The sequence below is a fragment of the Pararge aegeria genome, chromosome 23 (genome assembly GCF_905163445.1).
Source record: "Pararge aegeria chromosome 23, ilParAegt1.1, whole genome shotgun sequence".
NCBI lineage: Eukaryota > Metazoa > Arthropoda > Insecta > Lepidoptera > Nymphalidae > Pararge > Pararge aegeria.
This window is the reverse complement of record NC_053202.1, coordinates 4906399-4918691: the sequence shown is the minus strand read 5'-3', so window position 1 is coordinate 4918691 and position 12293 is coordinate 4906399. Positions and strand designations below refer to the sequence as shown.

General features: G+C 34.8%; 3 protein-coding genes across 3 annotated transcripts in view; 1 reads left to right on the top strand and 2 right to left on the bottom strand.

The window, feature by feature from the left end:
* LOC120634147 (equilibrative nucleoside transporter 1) overlaps nucleotides 1-4855 on the bottom strand; it is a 53350-nt gene extending 48495 nt beyond the window's left edge. Inside the window, exons 1-2 of the mRNA XM_039904562.1 lie at nucleotides 4677-4855; nucleotides 92-225 (exon numbers count right to left, since the gene is read on the bottom strand). Coding sequence (XP_039760496.1) covers nucleotides 92-191 — 100 coding nt within the window. The 5' untranslated portion in view covers nucleotides 192-225; nucleotides 4677-4855. The remainder of the gene's footprint in view (nucleotides 1-91; nucleotides 226-4676) is intronic.
* Nucleotides 4856-5131: 276 nt separating this feature from the next.
* On the top strand, nucleotides 5132-7971 carry LOC120634275 (transmembrane protein 80-like). Its single transcript, XM_039904765.1, has 2 exons — nucleotides 5132-5571; nucleotides 6030-7971. The coding sequence occupies exons 1-2, from the start codon at nucleotides 5331-5333 to the stop codon at nucleotides 6221-6223; spliced, it is 435 nt and encodes a 144-aa protein (XP_039760699.1). The 5' UTR covers nucleotides 5132-5330; the 3' UTR covers nucleotides 6224-7971.
* Nucleotides 7972-8381: 410 nt separating this feature from the next.
* LOC120634274 (zinc finger protein 454-like) lies at nucleotides 8382-9539 on the bottom strand. Its single transcript, XM_039904764.1, has one exon. The coding sequence runs from the start codon at nucleotides 9407-9409 to the stop codon at nucleotides 8390-8392; it is 1020 nt and encodes a 339-aa protein (XP_039760698.1). The 5' UTR covers nucleotides 9410-9539; the 3' UTR covers nucleotides 8382-8389.
* Between the last annotated feature and the right edge of the window lie 2754 nt (nucleotides 9540-12293).

The following is a 12293-nucleotide window of genomic DNA, read 5'->3' as shown; positions in this document are numbered from 1 at the left end:
CCTCGCAGAGGGCCACCTGATTATTTCGTCAACAAAAGGTAAGAAAGGCTAACCTGTAGTAGAATAAAAAAAAATATTATGAAGTACTTACGTCGCTGCGACGGCATGACGACAGCCCCCCGGTCCGCCCGCAACAAGCTCTCCGCCTCCGTGCCGCCCTGGTGCGACATCTCCATAGCGCCTAATATCATAAAACCGGCACTGGCATCTGTGTTGCTTGCGCGTCTGTGAACAATTGCTTATGTTACAAAACTACGTAACTGATGATAATTTAAAGAGTAACAATAAACTACTTTAAAAATACACTGTTGTAGTTTCCTATAACAATCATGAAGTACAAATTATTTTTTATTGCAAAGTGTCATTAAACAATCCAGGGCTAATATAATAACAATTAGTGTAAGAAAGGTTTGCAACCCCTGATTAAATGGGGTCAGTGTAATTTTGTCTCAATCCATTTTTCACGGAGGTAACTTATTCAACTCGGCCATATCCTATATCAATAATTCTGCAAGAATCAGGCTATCAAATGCATAAGTCATGTCATCCTACTCCTACCTAGATATAATATTATCAGGATAAGTAAATGTAGGTATAATAAATATAGAGCTCGGATTACATAATCCGGTATGTACCAATTATAATAAAAATTGTATTGATGGGCATGATAATTTTGAAGATTTTCCATTTTCCATGATAGTAATTTTTAAAAAGTTCAAGAAGACTAACTTGCTTATGGCTCTTATTTACTCGATAAACATTCGATACTCGTGTCAGACTTTTTCAGTAGGGTCGATCGATTCGGTAATCGATTTCAAGTTTGGAAATACTTGTACATCGGAGTAAAATGGATCTTATAAGCTTTATTTAAAGCTCAAACTTGCCTACAATATTTAAGCTCGGGCTTTTAGTGAAACAAAATTCAGAAGTACAGTATTTGCGACTCAAAAACGAGTGACTTTGGGTCCATGTTATTTCGACGATACACATTTTGAATTGCGAAAACGATTGCGCGCGAGCAAATCCGTAGGTACTGCCCAGAGTCAATTACAATTTTGGGGGCTCAGGATCCCAGGACTATGATGTCTATTTTGTCTCTGTCCAGAAGCATTCCGACCGCACCTTCAGACAATCGGCAACCAGAAAATCAGGTAAACGCGTCGCGCCTGTTTCTGACTCGAAATTGTGTTAAGGTTAAAACGAAATAGAAACTCCAATGCCTTCTAATAGCCGGCTAATAGCCGTGTATTCCCGGCATATACGGTCAGTTTTGTTTAAAATAAAATCCCGATCTGATTAATAACCCGATATTATGGAATTTGTAAACTAACCTATCCGTGTAAGCCGTAAAGATTATCGACTAATAAATGTCTAATTAAAATGTCGCAAAACTCAGGTGCACACAGATTTATTGAGTGAAACCTGCATGTGTTTTTAGCAAAGCGTTAATGTACCCACTGATTTTTTGTGCTACCACCACTTGTTAGTGATACCACTGCGTTGGGAAGTGGGAAAGACGATATTATATGTATCTAGTATATACATCGTCATTATAAACCAATTAGCGAACCAGTAGTGTACCACGGTCTATACTTCTACGGTTTTCGGAGAAGCAGAGTTCGGTACCCGGCACGCCTATAACTTTCTGGAGTTTTGTGAGTTTTAACAAGTCCACTGCAGCGCACGGCTCGCGCGGAATGAAAAGGGTTCAGGCCGCAGTTCACTGCACAGGACATGTGCGGATTGATAAAGGTCACACGACTTTGAGAACATGATGGAGAATTCAGATTTTCTTTATCGCGATGTTTTCCTTTACCGTTAAAGCAAATGGTATTAAACTGTTTAATGGTTCACAGTGCGTGTCGTGTGGATCGAACTCGGTCCCCCGGAAGTGAGGCCGACGACTGAACCAGTAGGTTTCCGCTTAGAACCGCTCCCATATAGCTTAACATGGCTGGTGCGAAATACAACTCGGGACAGTGAGGGTTTGAGGACACAAATATAATTAGCCTCCGTAACTTAACCTCCACATAAGCCTTAAAAAGAATAATGCACGTTTTCACTAAACCAAGGCATCAAATGCCTAATGATTTAGGCGATGTCTATAGACAAAAAAACGTTTCACCAACTCCTAGGGGATAACTATTGGTGACCAGTTGAGGTATGTCTAGGAATTTTCTTAGATTAGGAGTTGCTTATCTAGGCATTGTCTTTTTCGAATTAAGTAAAAAGGGTATTAATGTTAAACTACATATCAGGTAGAGCGTTGAGTAAGGTATGCCTATTGGAGAGCGAAATGATATGATGGTACTTTATGTTTATGCCACAGGAATGGTAATCTGATTTTATTTATATCTTAGACCTTATCAATAAATGAAATATGATCTTTATCTCTGCTTTGCAGATAAAGCATTGCTGATTATCTAAATTACTTGGGTGCTTGGCAAATTTATAAGTAAAAGTATTTAAATTTATCCTTGTGCATTATATATATATTCGTTCTTAATTCAAACTTCTCTGTGCAAATTTTTGTCAAGATTGGTTTAGTTTTATGTCATCAACAACTGTCCATTAACATCCCACTGTTGGGTATATACCTCCACTGTTATAGGAGAGACAGTTTTAGATCATAGGTCCACCACTCTGCTCCAATGCAGGTTGGTGGGCTTAACATGCTTTCTTAGATGCGGGTAATGCTTGTTATTAATTTTAATGTATCTTTTACTAATATTGTCTTTGATTAGAAAAGTAATAATAATAACAAATTAATAAAATATTGTCATATATTCTGTGCTAACAGGATATATGACAATATAAGATAGCACTAAAGAAGTGAGCATCTTGCATGTACCATTTTTTTTCCATAGTAAAATTAATTTATTGATACAGACAGGAAGATTTTTCCATTTCCCGCTAACTTCCTGTTTTATGCCTACCCTCATCAAAACCATGTGCACATAACTGTCTGCTGTCACTAAACTGGATATCTGTGGTCACAGTTTCCTGTGTTAGTAACAAAAACTGCCTCCATTATGTGAAGATGTGCCTATGCATAATGCAGTTGAATCATGAGTCCACATTATGTGTTAATAAATTCATATTTATGTCAATATGAGTCACAATTCTTTGTATGCATTCAAAGGTCAGGATGCAGGATGTGCTGTATAGCATGGCCATTTATTTATGTATTTCGACATAGCGGTCAGCCTAGTTGTGATAAATAATTTTATAAGTATAACACTTGTTTTTATTGTGTCTCAAAAATTTATTATAATTATATATATCAACAAGATGTCTCTTCAAAAGTTAGGTTTGTTAATTGTAAGCTTATAGAAAAGTTTGTGGATGGTGGATAGAGGAGTCTGTTTTTAGGTAAACAATAAAAAAACTTGGGTGTGAATTATTGCTCTAATTAGATTGATTTTTTATTAATTTTACATGACAATGTGAGATGTTGATAACAAAAAGAAAACCTAGCTAAGCACACAATGGTCAAAGCTGGTTAGGTTAATTTACCATAACATGTGGAAACTAGAACCTTTAGTACAAATTATAAATTGCACCATACAGATTTAACCCACAAAGTTTTGTGGGGTTATAGCAAATTAAACTTAAGGTTCATTGTATATTTCCTTTTGGTCTGGTGGGAGGGGTAGGGGTTGAATATAACTGCCACTATATCACTGCGGAATTGAAGGCTTCCAACTTATCTTGGACTACTCTTAAGTCTGCAGCTCAGGATAGGTCTGGATGGAAAAAAGTAGTCTCAGTCCTATGTGCCACCAAGTGTTGAAGGACTCAAAGAAGAAGAAGACTCTCACTAACAGGTTAGCCCACTACCATCTTAGACTGCATCAACACTTACCACCAGGTGGGATTACAGTCAAGGGCTAACTTATAGTGCAATATAAATACAAATATAAATACATGTATAATTCAAGGAATCCTACATAGTAACGCCTAGATGTATTAGTGAATTAGCTAACCGATAGTGAATTCAAAGCATTTCTATTGTATTGACCAAACGTCTCATTTTGGGAGAGTCCTTTGTACAGGACAGCCTAAAAACAGGACTGTACCTTTGTGGGTTGTGTGGTAGTGATATTTATGGGCTTTTGCCCAGAACTAAACTTCATTAGTTAAGGTAGATGGCAAAAATCACAATATACATTAAAGATATTAGAATACTTATTTGAATTCAGCTGTTGTACTGTTTATTTAGCATCACGCTATAAAAAAACTATGTTCTAAATTTAATAAAACTACTTTTTAAAATTAGTTACACAAAAATTGTACTCGTATTAAAAACACATAATAAATGCAGGAATATTTATGTACCCAGGGGGGTCAACTTTTTAAAATAGGTATATCAAAAGAAAAATGTACCTACACTCCAAGTTTCAACGTACAGAAATCCAGTAGATACCCTTCACAAAAAACTTCTAATAGAAACGGGATCGAGAAAACGGTAAATAGTTAGTACACCGGACCTAAAGAAAACGAGCAGTAGTACCTAGCCAATATTTTATAAAATCTCTATCTTCTCTCTATCTCACAAAATTGGACTACACCTACTTTTGATCATTAAAATATTTTAAAAGAACTTATTTTTTTAAACGTGCTACGCAAAGCGCGTGGTTGCTGTAAAACATTTATCTGATAAAGTTTATACTTACCAAACCATTTAAACGCCGCACAAATTTTTGTCAGTAAAATTCGAAATTCAGTTCTTTGATCTTTTACTATAAATTATAACACATAATTCAATAAAAAGGTTATTTTATGTAAACTACACGTGCACTTAGCTAATCAACGACCACCTACGTTCGCTTTGTAATTCACTTTTCATTCTGAAAATTCGTTAGTTGGCAGCGCGCTCCTGTTGATATTCCTATTTTAAGTTGGCAGTATTGTACTCAATTATTGCCATATTTTCAGTGTCATATTTTTTTATAATAGTTCCAAATGAATTGAAATATAAATTAATCAATAACACGATATCAGTAATTTTGTGTCTAGAAGAACATCAATATATTACATGTTAATTCATTTTTAGACACTGGGAGATATAAACTACCCCTTATATTTTAACTAGCAACATTTAGTACAATTGTCATCTTTCAAACTCAATAATTATTGGTCTGTCATTACTTAATACTTTGGTAGGTAGCTTATTTAGCGAGTGTTTGTGATTTGCGTTCCTCTTTTCTATTCTATTTTTAAACTTCTAATTTCTATGCCTATTGAACAGATGGTTCATTTTTGCTACACTCTTTTGGTATAGGTTCTTCATTTAGTTTCTACATAATTACAATTGTTTCCTCTTTACAATGGTGAATTCAAGCTTGGCATACGAAATACTTTTGTACATAAATTCGTTCTACTTCGGACTCTTTGCGACTTGTGAATTAGGGACATTAATTCTCAAGTCCGTATTGATTGGAGGAAAATACGACGACGCATCGCACAATAAGACTAAGCTGGGCCAGGATTATGGAGTGTTGGTGGCCCTTTTCATTGTAGAAGCTGCTAGACTTTTCCTGGGACGTAAAGGCAGTCTCAGTGAAAGAGGTAATAAGTAATCTAATTTTGATCTATTCTCGTCTTTTAAAAGATAGTTCCATGCACAGAACACTAATACTTGTAGATTATAGATCATGAAGGCTTTGCTGCAAGTAGAATTAAGCAATCGTTCATAGAAACACCAATCAGAACAGCTATATGTAGTAAAAAGGTCAGCCTGTGTTTAACATCAGTGCCTGCCACAGTTTTTTAATAATTATAATTGGCTGACCAAGCAGTGTACCTAATAGTAATTGGAAATCGGAAATCATTCGTAAACAGAACAACACATGGATGCATGGAACACATCCTACATAGTGTTGTCCTATGCCTGTAACTACAACACTCTTCAAATGATAACACAGCAATGTTGATTGACTGCATATATGATAGGTATATTAATATTGTTTCTGCAAGTGATGAGTTTGGTCCCTTAAGTGTTTTTCAAACCTGAATTTTGTCTACAGATGTGCCAGTTATGTTCTCAGTACTTCTGACAGTTCCTTCAATAGGGGGTGTGCTGTACTTGCTAAGATGGCAAGTGGTTGTTTTAAGAATAGAGTATATCTGGTGTACCCTAATGTTAGCAATACAGGTATGCGAGTTTGTATTTGCGTCCATGTTCATAGTCACAATGTTTAGGGGGCCTTCATATGACTAAGGTGATGAATTGGTATTTTTGAGGCATTTTCTATACTGCAAGCGTTTATAATTCGATAGTTAACATTATACTAGCAGTATAAAGTTAACTTATTTATTGCATTGAGTGTTGTGTATTTATTACTTGTTAGTCACAAATGTTTTAAGTGTTTCAAAATATATTTAGTATAAATAACTAAATTAATAGAGCATTAAGAAAATATTTTTATTTATATTTAGGTGAAAGATGTTTTTATCCAGGCCTTTACTGCCTTTCTCAGAAATTATAAACTTTTATTCCTTAATAATAGTGCCTAGTTTGAAAAAGAAATAGAAAACACAATTTGGACCATTTTTGTATTAACAAAAATTTTATCAAAATCCCTGCTTTATAATACCCATTACAATGCAAACTTATAGCCCCTTTTTTCTTAGCTATCAAATAAAGTTAATAACCTTTTTGTGTACTTCTTAGTGTAGAGTATGTTTTAAAAACAATAAAACCAACAAAGTAACAAAGAAAATCCTTTGATAAATAAATGACCAAAACAAAGTATTTTTTGTCAACAGTCCCTGTCACTTTGTCCTTTTTTTTGTTTTATCTAACACTTTATTATGTTTTTCTTTTTTAAAACATAAAAAGTATCAAAAGATTCCATACATTATAAGACAAGTTAGAAAGAATGAAGTATAGTTCAGATATTAACCACTAGTAGGTGTCTACTATTCATAGTTCCTAACTTGTAATGGACCACCAGGAACAAAAGGGCTTTCTTAGCTGAGTTTTCTGTAGAATCTATAGGGTATGTTTAGGTATGTTTCTCTTAAAAGATGTTGGTGATTATGCTTAGTAGACAGTGAAAGGTGATATGAAATAGGATTTCTACTGCCTCGTATATGGAGTCTACATATTTAAGTATCTATGAACTCCATTTGCCAATAGTATATGATGAGTGCTGTAAGTTTGCTTTCTATTTTGGCAACTGGGATATAAACACTTTTTGACTGTCAAGTTTTGTTAAAACAAACTTTTACTTGTTAATTGGAAAAAAAGTAGAAATAAAATTAACCTTTCGTAGTTGATATAACAGTACTGAATAATAAGAACCAAGATGTTTTAATGTATTTTTTGAAAGTTATTGTAGATAGTAGGAAACTTTATCTATCTAAGATACAATTTCCTCCTTAACTTTTAGACTATCAGTATCAAATAGTCAAAAGAAGATATGAGGTCTTGTTTTCAAGCTGCAAAAAATCTCATTTGTCCTTGCTTGATTGTCTGTGTTTTTGTATTCGCAAACATACTATTTAACCTTTTGATGCATCTTAGATGTGTGTGTGAAATTTATCTTTTAATATGTATAGTACAAATTGTACTATCTTAATGTACTCCAAGACTCCATAGAAAATAATGTGAATATGGGACAAAGTACATGCCAGTTTTAAATGAACTTTCTAGTCCCAGAATAAACCCAAAGTGATAATGTATGTGGCCTTTTTATAAAACATTACATTGTTTATCATTGTTAATCTTCCATTATACATAAGGAAATACTGTAGTTACTGTATTGAAACCAAAGATTTACAAAAATTTGAGATTATATTGTAAAAATGTAGTTGTCTACTAATTATACAAATAAAAAACAAAGTATTTACCATGTGTGCTTCAATTTATACAACTGTAAATGTATTTATACCCATTTTGTGTATATGTTAAAGTTTAAAATGTGTATTGAGTCATTAAATATTCTAGTCATATAACAGCTTGAATGTTATTTTCATTTTTTCAACCTATAATACTAGAAGTTAAGTTCTTAGCTTGTTGGAATATGAACTACTACCGAGATATTTATTTATTATTTGGATGATGTATTTTATACATGTATTATTTGCAGACCTAGGTAAGTTACCAAGGTATTTAAAAACCATGGAATAGTTCCACAACTGTTAAAAGGTCTAAATTTCACAAACTTTAATTTATACCTAATACAGTTACTAGGGTGCTTGTACTGGACAAAAGTTGCTATGGTTTCTGAAGCATACCAGATATCTCATATATGGCAATGGAATCATGGTTGAACGCCACAAATTCTCAAGGGTTAATATGTATAAGGATCAATTAGAAATATCCTCCAAGTATGATGCTTATACAACACAAGACTTAAAAATAAATGAAGTGATATAGGTATTATTCATTATTTTCAGCTAAGGGTTTGTAATTTGAATTATTAAAACGTAGCTTCAATTTTTCTCTCTTGTGCACTCTTATTTGATGTTTCACCATTGCTTTCCTGTAGCCGAAAGCTCGTCCACAAATGTTACATGCATGACTTCTATTTCCAAGATGCTCTACATCGTGATGCCTTTCTAGATTTAATTTTGTATGGAACAATTTGTCACACAAACCACATTTGAATTCTGGATCTTTATGTTTCACCATAATGTGATAATTCAAATTGCTCTTATATAGAAATCTGGCTGGACATTCTGTGCACATGTATTTGTAATCACGTATATGAGAACGCATATGACGTTTCAGACTCTCATCATATCTGGCTTTGAAAGGACATACTTTACATTTGAAAGAGTAATCAGTTCTATGCCTGAGTCTATGTTTGTAATAACTGACCCTCAACCTAAATGTCTTGCCACAAGTGTCACACACATACTGGTTTCTGTGTTTTGGATTATGCATGGTCATATGTGTTTTATAATATCTCTTGCTGAACATTTTTTTGCATATGTAACACTGAACTTTTGGAGGTTTTTTGGGCGGAGAAAAATTTTCGTAAATCGAATCCTCATTAAATTTATCATCATCAAATGTTTCTATATCATTATCTTGACTATGTTCAGGTGAAACTACATCTAATTGTAGCTTTAATGTATCATTTGTTTGTTGTGCAATTATCTTAAATAGAATAGCACTCTTTATAAACTTATAACAGATAGTACATAAATATTTGAGGTTTTCATTGACCTCGTTTAAGTCTGCGATTTCGCCAAAGGTTTTTAAAGCATCTTGTATGTCCTGAGCGTTCTCAGCGCCTAAAATGGATACTTCGCCATTCTGAAGGCAAACTCTGCACTTAAGTTGTCTATTATACACGGCTAATCTTGGTGCACTTTGCAAACCGCTGTAGTATTCTTCTGCATTCATTATTTTCTTGTTATTAATCATCTTCATGATGTAATAAGACGTCACCATTTTTAAGCCGAAGTCTTGGTTCAGTTTCTTTCAGTCACAGTGAATAGTTCAATTTACAGTTTTAGTTTATGGATAATATTTGAATTGTTAATTGCTACTTCATCAGAAATAGATGTTACTTGTTTTGATTTGACAATTGAGTACTGACACTTGACAGACAAGTCTGAGATCTCGCTCACAACACATTATATATGGAGGGTAGAGGTAAGGAGAGTCATCTGTGTATATGAAAAAGTGTCGTCAAAATGTATTAAATTAGGATGGCGCCACATTTGCATCAGGGTAACTCTTAAAAGAAGCGCCAAATATAAATACCGTACTATTTACTGTTTACGAAATAAAATCACTCTAAACGCACGTTTGGTTATAATAAATCTGTACGGTTATATTTACCAAAATATTTTGTACAACGTAAGTTGTTGAAATTCTCAATAATTAACTACTTTAGTCGATAATGACATTAAATTTTTTAACTCGGGAGGGTAGAAGATGACTCTCCTTACCTCTACCCTCCATACCTCCATAACATTATAGTATCACAGAGTTCAGTGCAACCACAGCATTTGTGATAACTAGCATGTTAACCTTAGAAAGAAACCGAACTAGGAAACAAACACAATCAAACAAAAAAAAACCACTACGACGACTTGTTGTCTTGCAGTACCTATTTATATCAATCTAATTCTAGTATTTGTTATTGTAATTTTACCAAAATTTTAAATTAGTTCAACAAAAACCACTAATTTATTGCTTTCTATAGTAACCTATTAATTAAATCTATGGTATTTGCAATTTAGTCCTTTATCTAATGGGTTCACAGTACAGACCACAGACCATATGACCTGGGATAAAATAGGCCTTATATCTTTGACAATAGTAAATATTCAATAATTCTTTGTAATCTATGCATACTGCAAGTGATGTCTGAAAATGCAAATAAAACTTATTTTTAATAATACAGAATAAAATTGAATGAGCAGTCAGCAACAGTCAAAGTAAAGTTATGAATGATTTTTGAGTTCAAGATAAAGAAGTTAACGAGTGAGATTCCGGTGTAATTTCGGTGTTTTATGTGAATTTACACAGCAGCAGAAATAGTTGTTATTGGTGATATTCGTATAAATCTAACCGTATTTGGTGTTGGTTAAATATTTATTATGTGTCTGTAGTTATAGTGTTTCCAGTAAAATGGATCTAGATACACCTCCTGAGCCGCCCGACCCGGGGGCATCAGCCTCGTCTCGCAAACGACAAGGAGAGGATACCAACGTATATGCGGCCAAAAAAACTATAACTGATCCTACTCAGGTAAACCCATCCGTTCAAAGCCTTTACATACATCCTTCCTTCACCGAAGGCGCCAAGTCATACTCTGACGATGATAATGGGCCTTTTATCGTCCAAGTCTCACGGGAAGTGGAGGACCCATCCTCTGGAGCGTCATTACGGGCTATAAATTTCGGTCAATTCTTGCACAAACACAAAATTGGTTCAATTATCCACGACGGCGTCAAAAATATAGGCCGCAACAAAATTACTGTAGAGTTTACTTCTGCCCAAGCTGCCAACAACTTTCTGGTTAGTCCAGTTTTGAAGTTATGCAAATATAGAGCTATAATTCCCACATACAACATAACCAGAATGGGGCTGGTGAAAGGAGTTCCCGTGGACTGGTCGATGGACGAGCTTGTTGATTCGCTAGAGCTCCCGCCTGGCTGTGGTGAGGTTCTGAAATCAAGGCGACTGAACAGAAAATCTGTCACAGAGGGTGTCATCACTTGGGTGCCTACCCAATCTGTTGTCCTAACCTTCAGGGGGCAAATGCTTCCTGCTAAGGTATATTCATACCACACCTCACTGCCAGTTGAAACATATAAACTTCCAACAATACAGTGCCAGAACTGCTGCCGTTTTGGCCACATTAAAACAATCTGCAGATCTAAGCCCAGATGCTACAGATGTGCTCAGCCCCATACAGGTGACTCATGTTTGGTCATCAAGGAATTATCTACATGTTTACACTGCTCTGGTAGTCATTTTGCTACTGATAAAGACTGCCCAGAATTCTCCAGGCAGCAATCTATTAAAATGGTCATGTCTCAGAATAATAAATCTTACATTGAAGCATCATCTCAGTTTCCTCCTGTCCGCAGGTCCTATGCTGAGATAACAAAAGAAATGTTTACTCCTACTAATGTAACTTCCTCCAAAACCTCCTACCGGCAAACAGTTTTCCGCTCTCCTCGTCCCCGAGCTCCTCTAGCAAAGGGCTACGATAAAAAAGCTGTTCAGACTATTGTCGGTGATTACTCCTCATCCCTTCCTAATGGATGCGCTCTCAACAACAATGTTGAGAACCCTCCCTCCCAAGGTAAAATGCTTGAGTTTATCTCCGAATTTCTACTTAGTATTGTCGCTCCATGTAGTGAAATTCCCTTACCGCCCAACGTTGCCAAAAACTTAAGCCAACTTTTTAAACTACTCCAAAATGGGCCCAATAACCCTGCTACAGTGGAACTGTAAAAGTTTACGTCCCAAGAAACATGAGTTAACCTTCATAATCCCACCATTCTTCCTCCCAAAGTCCCCCGTCCTTTGAGTGTTAAATATTTTTTAATGTTTGTTTTCAGTCCTTATTGTAGATTTTTATGTAAATATATAGTAAGTAATAAAATTAAAGTATAATGTACAAAAAATATCCGTGTAAGATATATATGCATGTGTTGTCTGTGTCCTTAGGTTAAAGAGCTAACTAGCTAATAACAACTATTTCTTGGTACAAATTCAAAATTAACTTTTCATTAGTTTCACCGATCAATCTCCTTCGTGCCTTCTTCATCTACAAGACATTGGCGAAATACCTTGTGCCCAGTTGGCGCAGACA

What these genes read in the sequence shown, in the direction of transcription:
- LOC120634275 (XM_039904765.1), top strand. Translation starts at nt 5,331, where the DNA reads ATGGTGAATTCAAGCTTGGCATACGAAATACTTTTGTACATAAATTCG. An exon ending in AGGCAGTCTCAGTGAAAGAG is followed by an intron (nt 5,572 to 6,029) that starts GTAATAAGTAAT and finishes TTTTGTCTACAG; the next exon opens with ATGTGCCAGTTATGTTCTCA.
- LOC120634274 (XM_039904764.1), bottom strand. Translation starts at nt 9,409, where the DNA reads ATGGTGACGTCTTATTACATCATGAAGATGATTAATAACAAGAAAATA.